The sequence below is a fragment of the Cherax quadricarinatus genome, chromosome 43 (assembly GCF_038502225.1).
Source record: "Cherax quadricarinatus isolate ZL_2023a chromosome 43, ASM3850222v1, whole genome shotgun sequence".
Classification (NCBI taxonomy): domain Eukaryota; kingdom Metazoa; phylum Arthropoda; class Malacostraca; order Decapoda; family Parastacidae; genus Cherax; species Cherax quadricarinatus.
In genome coordinates this window covers 31,326,138-31,340,993 of record NC_091334.1, presented here as the reverse complement: position 1 = coordinate 31,340,993, position 14,856 = coordinate 31,326,138, and the positions used below count along the sequence as shown (strand labels likewise).

At 38.4% G+C, this 14,856-nt stretch overlaps 1 protein-coding gene across 2 annotated transcripts in view; it reads right to left on the bottom strand.

The window, feature by feature from the left end:
- The window catches only part of LOC128694169 (coiled-coil domain-containing protein 6-like), a 50,625-nt gene that overhangs the window by 17,661 nt on the left and 18,108 nt on the right, over nucleotides 1-14,856 (bottom strand). The window contains exon 3 of one of the 2 annotated variants that reach the window (XM_070093829.1): nucleotides 4,501-4,577. In XM_070093829.1, coding sequence (XP_069949930.1) covers nucleotides 4,501-4,577 — 77 coding nt within the window. Of the gene's footprint in view, nucleotides 1-4,404; nucleotides 4,578-14,856 lie in introns of both variants that reach the window. The other variant, XM_070093828.1, reaches the window with a different exon arrangement.

Genomic DNA, 14,856 nt, shown 5'->3' with positions numbered 1-14,856 from the left:
TAGCGCAGATGCAGCATGGAACCCGTGCCATACCCTACCCATCATGCTAGTAAACTAACAATCCGGGATAGCAACCTCACATCTGCCGAGCTACCTCGATGGACAAAAGAGAGGGCGGCCGGATATCCACCACAAAGCATACCTCCTTCGGCCACCACCCCCGGAATCCGAAAGGTGGCTTCCAGAGATACACTCGTCGCCCGAAAGACACCCAAAGCTACTCCGGGATACCGGAGAGGGATCGGGACATCCCCAGGCGATCCAGATTCCACGGCAAACTACGCCACCGCTAAGAACCTCAACGGAATGGGATGGACCCCGGTATCCTTTCTCCTACCCAGGAACTAGCGCGCCTGTGGGAGAAATCCCAAAGGACAAAAAGAGGAAGGGCAAAAGGGAGGAGTGGGGAGGAGGAGGAGGAAAGGAAAAAGGGGAGGATGGGGAGGATGGGATAGGGGAGGGGAGATTGGGGGGTAATTAGGTTCGGTCTGAGGAAGAAGACCGATAGGTCTAATTCCTCAGACCAAGAGCCTCTTCACCACGCCAAGGAGCCCCCCTTGAAGAGGTCCCTAAATGAAAGATGACCATAAGAAGAAAATACTTTCACCATCACTCTTCCTTTAGCTGTCCAACCAGAAGTGCATAAATGTTACAATTTAACCCTTTGAGGGTCCAGACCCTTGAGCTGAAACTTGTACACAGGGTCCAAGAATTAGAAAAAAAAAATCCATTTTTTTCCTTTTGAAATTGTAGAGAATCTTTTTCTAAGGGTAATAAAACAAAAAGGTACAAAATCTGAGGAAAATTGATGAAATTACGCCATCACGAATTTTGTTGTCAGCGATATTTATGCACCGGTGATTTTTGCCTACAATGAGTCCTATTTTAAGCCAATTATATTATTCCAGTCAACCAAATTCTTAGTTATTTTGCTGGTATGTCTTCCATTTTAGTGAATGTGCACAAGAAACTGCCCAATCAACTATTTCAACTACCTAATGAAGTGATCAAAAATTGGTAATCTGTCAAATTTCACACAAAATTCAAGATATTCCAATTTCAAAATAGGGTCCACAATAAACAATGTCAGCATTCCTGGCACTAAAATAACATTTCGTCTGTTCATCAGTTATGTTCCCAGGGTTTACATATAAATTTCATTTTGCTTTTTTTTTTTTTTTTTTTACATGAAGAATTTTATTCACACAAAAATAGAAGAGTTACTGTTATACAATATTGTAATAATTGAATAAATAATATCAGTGCCTTCATGAATACATATTAGACCCACCAGTTGACGTGTATTAGATGCGTGATGTGATTTGTTTACTCTTGAACATTGGCAAAAATTGAACATTTCCTCTAATTTGAGCTCAATTTCAAGCTATTTTCAAAATCATCTCTATTTTTGTAATATATCTGCCATTCTATCAAATGAGACCAAGATACTGTGAATACAACCATAAAAACCATAAGAAAATACAGTGGAACCTCTACTTGCGAGTTTAATCCGTTCCATGACTTTGCTTGCAACTGGATTTGCTCGTTTGCAGAGTCAATTTTCCTCATTTAAATTAACTGAAATGCAATTAATCCGTTCCAGTAGAATTCTGTACTTCAATAATTTCGCTAATATCAACTTTACGGCTTATTTATCTATCTCACTTCATCTAATATGACATAATAAACAATATAAACAACATACAAACCTGATATATACTCTAAAATGAATAAAATATATCATTCATGTGGTGGTATGGGCGTTGTCGGCAGTGGACGAGTTTGTCTGGAGACCGGGCAAAATACTTCATGAACAATTTCGCTAATATCATCTATACGGCTTATTTATATATTACAGTTCATCTAATATGACATAAGAAACAATAAAAATAACATAGAAACATGATAAATACTCTAGAATGAATAAAATATGTCATTATGTAACAGGTGGAGGCGGCCACAACCGCTCCCTCTTTGTTGTGGTAAACACTACCATCTAGTGACGGCCTTTTGAAGTCGTCTATTATAATTGTTATATGTAGTACGTGTACATTATTATTATATATGTACTTGGGGCCTGACAATCTGTTGGAGTGTGAGCAGGGTAATATTTAGTGAAGGGATTCAGGGAAACCGGTTATTTTCATATAGTCGGACTTGAGTCCTGGAAATGGGAGGTACAATGCCTGTACTTTAAAGGAGGGGTTTGGGATATTGGCAGTTTGGAGGGATATGTTGTGTATCTTAATACGTATATGCTTCTAAACTGTTGTATTCTGAGCACCTCTGCAAAAACTGATGTGTGTGTGGTGAAAGTGTTGAATGATGATGAAAGTATTTTCTTTTTGGGGATTTTTCTTTCTTTTTTGGGTCACCCTGCCTCGGTGGGAGACGGCCAACTTGTTGGAAAAAGAAAAAAATGTATTACTATTATACATATTACATTATTATTATTATTATTATTATTACTGTATTATATTATTATACTATTATTATTATATGTATTATTATACATATTATTATTATTATTATATAAATAATTTGTAATTTTTATTCACACAAAAAATATAAGATTTACTGTTATTCCTTATTGCAATAATTGTATAAATAATGTCAACCCATTCACGACTGCATACTGGAATGGACAGTGATATCATTTGTTTACTAAGAAACAGCCAAGCAATGGACCATTTCTCTTAGGTTGAGCTCTATTTCAAGGTACTTTTCGTCGTGAAAGCAATTAAAATCATATCTATTTCTGTAATATATCTTCCATTCTATGAAATGAGACCAAACAAACGAGAATACAACCATACAAACCATTTGAAATTACTGCTAAGGGGTGGCTAATTGCTGAAAAGTGAACTCCACTATTTATGCTTAAATTTCTTTCATTTTTGGTGTACGTTAAGAAGCATCTTTCCATCATACATTGCCCAAGTTTCAATAAGATAGTCCAACAAACAACTGAGATACAATTCCCGAGATCAAGAGCAAGAGCCTCTCACCAGTGTCAAGGAACCTGCCTTGAGGTCTGCTGTTTGTGGAAATTTTGCTCGCATATGGAAGCAAAAACTCGACCCATCGACTGCTCGGATTTGGAAAGACTCGCACGTGGACATGCTCGCAAGTAGAGGTTCCACTGTAAACTGCAAAGTCGCTGTTATAATCAAACCAAAAACATGAGTGCAGTTTTTTCTCATTATTCACTGTGTGCTGCAGGATTATTTTAAGATGGTGCACACTTACCACAGAAATCCATTTTCTTATATCTAAGCCCAAATTTACTGCTCACAGCTTATATGAGTGAGCTGAGCTCGTGCAGAACAACAATGGCACAGACCCGGGCTTCAAAACACGTAGAACAAAGGCACACAAAATCAAGTGGTTAAATTCTTTTTTTTTTTTTCAACAAATCAGCTGTATCTTACCGAGGCAGGGTGACCTAAAAAGAAAAACAGAATTTTCTTCTAAAATTTAGTAATTTATACAGAAGAGGTTACTAGCCCCTTGCTTCCGGCATTTTAGTCGCCTCTTACGACACACATGGCTTATGGAGGAAGAATTCTTCTCCACTTCCCCATGGAGTAATTTAAATGTAACATGTTAAAAGATTCTGAGTGAATACTAGAAGTTAATGCAAGTCTTGTCTATAATAATAACATGAAAATCATATATATATATATATATTTTTTTTAAAGACCTGCTGTCTCCCAGGGAGGCAAGGTGACCCAAAACAGAGAAAAACAGTTTCACCATCATTCATTCAATCCCTTAATTACAAACAAATTTCTTGGTGGGGGACAGCTGATGCAGAACAACAACAAAACTGTATGACTCATTTAAATGACAAATTCTTTAACTGGATTTACTACAATGACACTTTATTGTTCATTACCAACTCAGCTTTGGGTTTTTTGTTAAAAAATAAATCGAGGACATAAAAACCAAAATCCAGCTTGAGTTAGTCATTTTGTTCTATACAACATTTCAAGCACAAATGAATTTCTTTTACAGAATGTTAGTATACACTAATATACTAATCAGGCAGAAACCTTCAGGTAGTTGGTCAGACATACTATTGATATACCTCTCAATTATATGCAATACTGTTAGAAGCAATTATTATATTACTATTTTTATTACAAATTATTACATTATAATATTATACATGAGGAAATGCTAAATATGGGTCATACAGCGCCTGGGTAATGGGAGATAATTAGGTTTGCTTTGAGGAAGGGAAGGGTAGCTCCAGTTCCCTGAAAGAAGAGCTACCCAGCAGCATCAAAGAGCTTCCTTGAAGAGTACTGCTACAAAATATTACAAAGCAACAACAGCTAAGGCTTTGGTATTAAATGTTCAAGAGACGATGTAATAATGGTTATGAGAGACGACACTTACTGCAGGTGAGATTACAGGTGGGGGAGGAGGAGGAGGGGAGGCGGAGGGCAGGTAATTAGGCGGAGGGACAGTGGGAGGCGGGTGATGCAGGATCACCTGGCCACAGTGTGGGCAGCGACCCATGGGGCTGGGCGGAGAGAACAGATCCCGCCCACCGCTGTAACCTGACAAACCTGTAGAGGAAAAAACAATAGTGAGTATTGGTTAGTAAAAACTACTGTATGTCTTGAAGACTCAGTCACAATACCATGGCTGGAACAATGTACATCCTGAAGATTGTCACAATACCATGGCTGGAACAATGTACATCCTGTAGAATGTCACAATACCATGGCTGGAACAAAGTACATCCTGAAGATTGTCAAAATACCATGACTGGAACAATGTACATCCTGAAAATTGTCACAATACCATGGCTGGAACAATGTACATCCTGTAGAATGTCACAATACCATGGCTGGAACAACGTACATCCTAAAAATTCAGTCACAATTACACGGCTGGAACAATGTACATCCTGGAGAAGAATTGTCAGGCAACATTTTGATCCACCCTGGATCATTACCAACTCACATTATGAAGGTCAAGGATGGATGAGAACAATGTCCAAATATTTATCTCCAAGGTATGACCTAACTAGCTGTGAACTGCACTTCCTCCTGAAGACTACAAAAGTATAAAAGGTTCACCTAACACTGGCGACTCATGCACTCATGACCTAATTGTGTCCATGAAAGCTGTCAATGGTCACAATGTTTTAAGTCAAACCATTAAGTCAGTCCTTCAATCTTGATGGACTGACCACATCGACTACAGGCCGAGGGACTGATTACCTCATACTCCTCATCTTCCTCTGTTATTCTCTGTATTGGACTGAAGAAGCCACTAGCTGGCAAAATGTTTTCCCAAATGTTGCACAAATGTCTCATTCTTCAACAAAATCGAAACCTAATCATATGATTTTGAACATGCCAAAATCATTTTTTTTCCTTGGTAATCTTTTTAATAAAAATTACTTTGTAGGTAGTAGGTTGGTAGACAGCAACCACCCAGGGAAGTACTACCGTCCTGCCAGATGACTGTGAAACAGAAACCTGTAACTGTTTTACATGATGGTAGGATTGCTGGTTTTCTTTTTCTGTCTCATAAACACGCTAAGATAACAGGGATATCTTGCTACTCCTACTTACACTTTGGTCACACTTCACAGACACGCACATGCATATATATATATACATGCATCTAGGTTTTTCTCCTTTTTCTAAATAGCTCTTGTTCTTTTTTATTTCTTCTATTGTCCATGGGGAAGTGGAAAAGAATCTTTCCTCCGTAAGCCATGCGTGTCGTATGAGGCGACTAAAATGCCGGGAGCAATGGGCTAGTAACCCCTTCTCCTGTATACATTTACTAAAAAAGAGAAGAAAAACTTTATAAAACTGGGTTGCTTAAATGTGCGTGGATGTAGTGCGGATGACAAGAAACAGATGATTGCTGATGTTATGAATGAAAAGAAGTTGGATGTCCTGGCCCTAAGCGAAACAAAGCTGAAGGGGGTAGGAGAGTTTCAGTGGGGGGAAATAAATGGGATTAAATCTGGAGTATCTGAGAGAGTTAGAGCAAAGGAAGGGGTAGCAGTAATGTTAAATGATCAGTTATGGAAGGAGAAAAGAGAATATGAATGTGTAAATTCAAGAATTATGTGGATTAAAGTAAAGGTTGGATGCGAGAAGTGGGTCATAATAAGCGTGTATGCACCTGGAGAAGAGAGGAATGCAGAGGAGAGAGAGAGATTTTGGGAGATGTTAAGTGAATGTATAGGAGCCTTTGAACCAAATGAGAGAGTAATTGTGGTAGGGGACCTGAATGCTAAAGTAGGAGAAACTTTTAGAGAGGGTGTGGTAGGTAAGTTTGGGGTGCCAGGTGTAAATGATAATGGGAGCCCTTTGATTGAACTTTGTATAGAAAGGGGTTTAGTTATAGGTAATACATATTTTAAGAAAAAGAGGATAAATAAGTATACACGATATGATGTAGGGCGAAATGACAGTAGTTTGTTGGATTATGTATTGGTAGATAAAAGACTGTTGAGTAGACTTCAGGATGTACATGTTTATAGAGGGGCCACAGATATATCAGATCACTTTCTAGTTGTAGCTACACTGAGAGTAAAAGGTAGATGGGATACAAGGAGAATAGAAGCATCAGGGAAGAGAGAGGTGAAGGTTTATAAACTAAAAGAGGAGGCAGTTAGGGTAAGATATAAACAGCTATTGGAGGATAGATGGGCTAATGAGAGCATAGGCAATGGGGTCGAAGAGGTATGGGCTAGGTTTAAAAATGTAGTGTTAGAGTGTTCAGCAGAAGTTTGTGGTTACAGGAAAGTGGGTGCAGGAGGGAAGAGGAGCGATTGGTGGAATGATGATGTAAAGAGAGTAGTAAGGGAGAAAAAGTTAGCATATGAGAAGTTTTTACAAAGTAGAAGTGATGCAAGGAGGGAAGAGTATATGGAGAAAAAGAGAGAAGTTAAGAGAGTGGTGAAGCAATGTAAAAAGAGAGCAAATGAGAGAGTGGGTGAGATGTTATCAACAAATTTTGTTGAAAATAAGAAAAAGTTTTGGAGTGAGATTAACAAGTTAAGAAAGCCTAGAGAACAAATGGATTTGTCAGTTAAAAATAGGAGAGGAGAGTTATTAAATGGAGAGTTAGAGGTATTGGGAAGATGGAGGGAATATTTTGAGGAATTGTTAAATGTTGATGAAGATAGGGAAGCTGTGATTTCGTGTATAGGGCAAGGAGGAATAACATCTTGTAGGAGTGAGGAAGAGCCAGTTGTGAGTGTGGGGGAAGTTCGTGAGGCAGTAGGTAAAATGAAAGGGGGTAAGGCAGCCGGGATTGATGGGATAAAGATAGAAATGTTAAAAGCAGGTGGGGATATAGTTTTGGAGTGGTTGGTGCAATTATTTAATAAATGTATGGAAGAGGGTAAGGTACCTAGGGATTGGCAGAGAGCATGCATAGTTCCTTTGTATAAAGGCAAAGGGGATAAAAGAGAGTGCAAAAATTATAGGGGGATAAGTCTGTTGAGTGTACCTGGTAAGGTGTATGGTAGAGTTATAATTGAAAGAATTAAGAGTAAGACAGAGAATAGGATAGCAGATGAACAAGGAGGCTTTAGGAAAGGTAGGGGGTGTGTGGACCAGGTGTTTACAGTGAAACATATAAGTGAACAGTATTTAGATAAGGCTAAAGAGGTCTTTGTGGCATTTATGGATTTGGAAAAGGCGTATGACAGGGTGGATAGGGGGGGCAATGTGGCAGATGTTGCAAGTGTATGGTGTAGGAGGTAGGTTACTGAAAGCAGTGAAGAGTTTTTACGAGGATAGTGAGGCTCAAGTTAGAGTATGTAGGAAAGAGGGAAATTTTTTCCCAGTAAAAGTAGGCCTTAGACAAGGATGTGTGATGTCACCGTGGTTGTTTAATATATTTATAGATGGGGTTGTAAGAGAAGTAAATGCGAGGGTCTTGGCAAGAGGCGTGGAGTTAAAAGATAAAGAATCACACACAAAGTGGGAGTTGTCACAGCTGCTCTTTGCTGATGACACTGTGCTCTTGGGAGATTCTGAAGAGAAGTTGCAGAGATTGGTGGATGAATTTGGTAGGGTGTGCAAAAGAAGAAAATTAAAGGTGAATACAGGAAAGAGTAAGGTTATGAGGATAACTAAAAGATTAGGTGATGAAAGATTGAATATCAGATTGGAGGGAGAGAGTATGGAGGAGGTGAACGTATTCAGATATTTGGGAGTGGACGTGTCAGCGGATGGGTCTATGAAAGATGAGGTGAATCATAGAATTGATGAGGGAAAAAGAGTGAGTGGTGCACTTAGGAGTCTGTGGAGACAAAGAACTTTGTCCTTGGAGGCAAAGAGGGGAATGTATGAGAGTATAGTTTTACCAACGCTCTTATATGGGTGTGAAGCGTGGGTGATGAATGTTGCAGCGAGGAGAAGGCTGGAGGCAGTGGAGATGTCATGTCTGAGGGCAATGTGTGGTGTGAATATAATGCAGAGAATTCGTAGTTTGGAAGTTAGGAGGAGGTGCGGGATTACCAAAACTGTTGTCCAGAGGGCTGAGGAAGGGTTGTTGAGGTGGTTCGGACATGTAGAGAGAATGGAGCGAAACAGAATGACTTCAAGAGTGTATCAGTCTGTAGTGGAAGGAAGGCGGGGTAGGGGTCGGCCTAGGAAGGGTTGGAGGGAGGGGGTAAAGGAGGTTTTGTGTGCGAGGGGCTTGGACTTCCAGCAGGCATGCGTGAGCGTGTTTGATAGGAGTGAATGGAGACAAATGGTTTTTAATACTTGACGTGCTGTTGGAGTGTGAGCAAAGTAACATTTATGAAGGGATTCAGGGAAACCGGCAGGCCGGACTTGAGTCCTGGAGATGGGAAGTACAGTGCCTGCACTCTGAAGGAGGGGTGTTAATGTTGCAGTTTACAAACTGTAGTGTAAAGCACCCTTCTGGCAAGACAGTGATGGAGTGAATGATGGTGAAAGTTTTTCTTTTTCGGGCCACCCTGCCTTGGTGGGAATCGGCCAGTGTGATAATAAAAAAAAAAAAAATTACTTTGTACATAATGAGAACACTGGAGAAATAAGGTAATACATAGTAAATATTAATTTCCAGCAAGTACAAGCACTCCTTGACTTACAACAGGGTTGTCTTCCGTGTGAACCTATCCTAAATTGAAAATATCTTCAAGTCGAATATGAATACAGCCTCTCTTTACTTAGTGACTTACTCATTTACTGACGACTTGGACTTACAATGGCCTCTCTGATTAGTATGCATACCTAAATAATGTATATTAGAGCTGATTTCTTGTATTCTGATTATTACAGTATACAATATATTACAATATAGTTGGACTTGAGTTCTGGAAATGGGAAGTACAATGCCTGCACTTTAAAGGAGGGGTTTGGGATATTGGCAGTTTGGAGGGATATGTTGTGTATCTTTATACGTATATGCTTCTAAACTGTTGTATTCTGAGCACCTCTGCAAAAACAGTGATTATGTGTGAGTGAGGTGAAAGTGTCGAATGATGATGAAAGTGTTTTCTTTTTGGGCCACCCTGCCTCGGTGGGAGATGGCCAACTTGTCAAAAAAAAAAAAAAAAGGCACATTACTGTACAAACATTTAAAATTATACCAGAAATGTTATAAATGGTGCAAAGGTGACATTAAAACAATATCAAAGATGGATGACACAAAACCCCTACCATTATAGTATTCTCCCCATTTAGCAACGAATTCGTTTACCGACGTGGTTTTAGGAACAGAACTCCGTCGTTACATGAGGAGAGGCTGTATATGATAAATAATTGTCACTGAATAAGTACACAAATAATTAATGTTACTAAATACCAGTACTGAAAAGTAAATAAATGAATACAAGTTTATCTTATCAATAAACGCACAGTACTGTACAGTACAAGTGTGCATTATTATCGCACCATCGTAAAGCTGAAATATCACAAGTGGACCATCGTAAAGTGAGCAGCATCTGTACTTTATAAAGAAAAGTCTAAACCCTTTCAGAGTCTGTCCCGTAGATCTACGGCTTTGAAGCCAGGGTCTAAGCTGTAGATCTATGCCATGAGCTCAGCTCACTCAGATAACCTGTGAGCAGTAAATCTGAGCCTAGATATGAGAGAATACATCTATGTGGTAAGTGTGAACCACATAAAACAAATCCTGTAGCATGCATGAGAGAAATAGAGATGATTTTGATTGGTTTTAGTACTGAAAATGGCTTGAAACTGAGCTCACAGAAGCGGAAATGTTAAATTTTTGCTGATGCTGAATAGTAAACAAATGTCATCATGAGTAATATGCATCAGCTGGTGGGTCTAATATATATTCACAAATGTGCTGATATTATTTATACAATTATAACAACACTGCATAACAGTAAATCTTCTATTTTTTTGTGTGAATAAAAATTCATTATGTGAATAAAAAATCAAAATGGAATTCATTTGTAAAGCCTGAAAATGTAACTAATGAACAGAGGAAATGCTAGTTTAGTGCCAGGAATGCCTGCATTGTTTATTCTGGACCTTATTTTGAAACTGGAATATTTTGAACTTTGTTATACTGGCCAAATTACCAATTTCCAATCACTTCATTGGGTAGTTGAAACAGTTCACTGACTGATTTCTTAGGCTCAGTTGATAAAATAAAAGTAATACTAGTGAAATAACTAAGAATTTGGTGGACTGGAAAATTGTAATTGGCCTAAAGTGGGAGTCAAAGTCCACAAAATTGCCGATGAGTAAATATTGCTGATTCATCATACTTTGCAAGAGTGTAATTTCATAAATTTTCCATCAAATTTCATACTTTTTGTTTTATTACCTTCAGAAAAATATTCTCTATCATTTCATAAGAAAAAATAACAATCTTTTTTTGAAAATTCTTGGACCTTGGCTGTCACTCTGAGACTTGGCCTCTGGACCCTGAAAGAGTTGAAGAGTGAGAGTGGTTCAGGCTGTAACTATTAACAGTTATGAGGAGCACTGCCCCCGTAAGTGAAGTCTCAGAAACAGCTTCCAAAGTTTAAAATAAAACATTGGGGAAATAAGAACTACAGTGGACCCTTGGTTATTGGCTGTAATCCGTTCCAGAAGGTCGGCCGATAACTGAAATGGCCAAAAACCGAATTAATATTTCCCATAAGAATTAATGGAAATACAGTTAATCCGTTCCAGACAAAAATATTCACAAAAAAATGATTTTTTTAACAATTATGTAAGTTTTACATACCTTTATTAAAGGCTAATGCTGGCTTCTGGAAGATAGGGAAAAGGAAAGAGGGAGGAGTTAGCGTTTGGAAGGAGAATCCCCCTCCATAGAGACTTTAGGTAGCAAAGCCTTCTCTGGGGTTACTTCCCTTCTTTGTCTTTTAATGCCACTAGGACCAGCTTGAGAGTCACTGGACCCCTGTCTCACAACAAATCTGTCCATAGAGGTCTGTTTCTGGCATCTAACATTTCCCTGAAGTGGGACAGGGTTTTGTTGCTGAACATGTTGCAGATATGGCTTGTTTCAGCTTGGTCAGGGTGGTGTTTCTCTACAAAAGCTTGCACCCTAGTCCACATTGCACACACCTCTTTAATCTGTCATTTACTGCTACAGTACATTCATTACTAACCTGAAAATATTTGTAGTCTTAATGTACTGCAAGAGGTGAGTAGTATTTATTTGTAGGAAGTCAGTGTAGGTAGCAGTAGATGTAGGTACAGTACATGTATGTAGCCTCCCCCAGGCTACACTACACAGCTATATTACAATACACAGCCATATTATTACACTACACAGCCATATTATTACCATGTTCACTGAGTTTAATCGTTTCTAACAACTACCTTTAGATGCCATCATAAACAAAGGGAGAAGTAATAAATAATTCATGCCAAGAATTGTAAACAAACGCACATGAAGGGCAGTTACTGCACCAGTCGTCAGATTCACGATTTTCTCTTACGCTGCATCAGAGACAACGTAATGTTTACTCTCCATCCCACTCTCCACTTGATAACATGTAAACATTGCGTATTTATATGCCATGTTTATGTGCTACATGATATGTAATGTGTTTCTTAGACAATTTTGAAGAAAATATTATAGATGGAGTAATGAAAGTGTCTATATCAAAGTAAAATAAGACATTTAATGTGGAAAAGAGTGATTATTAAATATACATCAAATATAATAAACATTGCATGTTTATATGCTATGTAACGTGTTTCTTACATAATTTTGAAGAAGATATCATAGATGGATTAATGAAAATGTCTATATTAACATAAAATAAGACATTTAATGTGGCAAAAAGTGATTATTAAATATACATTGCATAAAATAAACATTACATGTTTATATGCTATGTAATGTGTTTCTTATATAACTTTGAAGAAGATATAATAGATGGATTAACCCTTTCAGGGTTGCCAGGCCCTCTCCGAGACTTGTTCTCAGGGTCGCCAAATTTAAAAAAAAAAAAAAAATTTCTTATGAAAAGATAGAGAATCTTTTCCCAATCATAATGACACCAAAAGTACAAAATTTGATGAAAAACTTATGGAATTATGCTCTCGCGAAGGTAGCAGTCTCGACGATGTTTATGCATCAGCGATTTTGCCCACTTTGAGCCCTATTTTCGGCCAATTCCAGTGTACTAGTTGACAAAAATCATAACTATTTCGTGGAACTCCATTTTTTCTATGGAATGAGTACAAGAAACCACCCATTTACCAATTTTAACTATCCAATAAAGCGGTCAGAATTTAGCAATTTTGCCAATTTCACACAAATTTCAAAAGATGCTAATTTCTGAACAGGGTCCAGGATAAACAAGAAAGACATTCCTGGCACTAAAATAACATTTCCTCTGTTCATTAGTCACGTCCCCACGCCCCCCTTACATTCTTTTGCTTTCCACTTTTAATTTTTATTCTCACAAAAAAATAGAAGATTTACTGTTATGCAGACTACTGCATTAGTGTAGAAATGGTATAAATAATATCAGCGCACTTGTGAAAGAATATTAAGACTCACCAGTTGACGTGTATTGGACGTGTAGCATGATTTGTTTACTTTTGGGTAAAAATCGAACATTTCTGCTACTTTGAGCTCAATTTCAAGGTACTTTTCATTGTAAAACCAGTCAAAATCATATCAATTTGTAATATGTCTTCCATTCTATAAAATGAGACCAGGAAAACCAGAATGCAACAATAAATACCATACAAAAATACAGTACAAATTCCCTGTTTTAATCCAAAAATACGATCAAAGTTTTCTTTTTTCTCATTACGCACTATGTGCTGCAGGATTTTTTTTATACTGCCCACACTGACCACATAGACCCATTCTTTCATATGTAGGCCTACCAGCTTTCTCTCACTAGATTTGAGGGCGCTAGAATTTAGGCGTACTAGTACGTCAAAAACCCTGGTGCGTAAGCTGTACTAGTACGTCCGAAACCCTGAAAGGGTTAATGAAAACGTCTATATTAATGTAAAATAAGATATTTAATGTACGAGTGATTATTATTAAATATACATCGCATATAAACATTGCATGGGCCCATGGTTGCTTATTTTGCAGTTGCACTCAATCAATAACCACAAAAAGCAATGGATTATAGCAAAATGTTTGGATGAATGAGCAGAAGCTTCCTCACTTGCCCAGAGACAAAGCCAAACTGATTTGCAAGTGGCCCCAGCCGGTGGATGGATGCCTCCCAAATGGCCGATAACCGAATTAATGGCGATAACCGGGCGCCGAAAAGCTGGCTGATAACCGAGCTGGCCAATAACTGAACCGGCCGATAACCAGGGTTCCACTGTATTAAGAAATATAGAGGAAAACAAAGCCAAGGGTACAGTGGATCCCCAGTTTTCGTCTGGTATGGAAATCGTACAATTTGGATTTCGAGCACTTTTTTTTTTTTTTGGTGAAATTTTCTCTCGGGTTCCGTACATCGGCTCAGAAATCGATGGTACCAGAAACACCTGCCTGAGCCGCTCATTCATTCATGACTCTCTCTTCAGCACATAAAAATGTCTTGTTTTATGTTAATATAGACATTTTCATTAATCCATCTATGATATCTTCTTCAAAAGTACACAGTGGATCCCCGGTTCGTGAAGTCATTGGTATCCGATAAATCCAGTATCCGAAGCATTATATCGCAAAAAATTTGCCTCGGTTCCAGTTACAAAACCCGGTATGCGATACGATTCGTAGGAGACGTGTCCACGTGTGGCCTGAACTGCCCCGTGTGTGCCAGTGTTTACAAGCCAGCCAGTGTGCGTGCATCTAAGGATACATTCGGTACATTCCATATTATCCATATTATCACTGTTTTTGGTGCTTGTTTCTGCAAAATAAGTCACCATGGGCCCCAAGAAAGCTTCTAGTGCCAACCCATTGAGACCAAGGGTGCTAATGACTATTGAAATGAAGAAAGAGATGCGTGTAATTGCAAAGTATGAAAGTGGAGTGCGTGTGTCGGACCTGGCCAAGTTGTATAGTAAATCCCAATCAACCATCTCTACTATAGTGAGCAGGAAAACAGCAATCAAGGAAGCTGTTCATGCAAAAGGTGCAACTGTGATTACAAAACAGCGATTGTAAGTGTTAGAAAATGTTGAGAGACTGTTATTGGTGTGGATAAATGAAAAACAGATAGCAGGAGATAGCATCTCTCAAGTGATCATATGTGAAAAGGCTAGGAAGTTGCATGAGGATTTAATTAGAAAAATGCCTGCAACTAGTGGTGATGCGAGTGAATTTAAGGCCAGCAAAGGTTGGTTTGAAAGATTTAAGAATCGTAGTGGCATACATAGTGTGATTAGGCATGGTGTGGCTGCCAGTTCAGACCAAAAA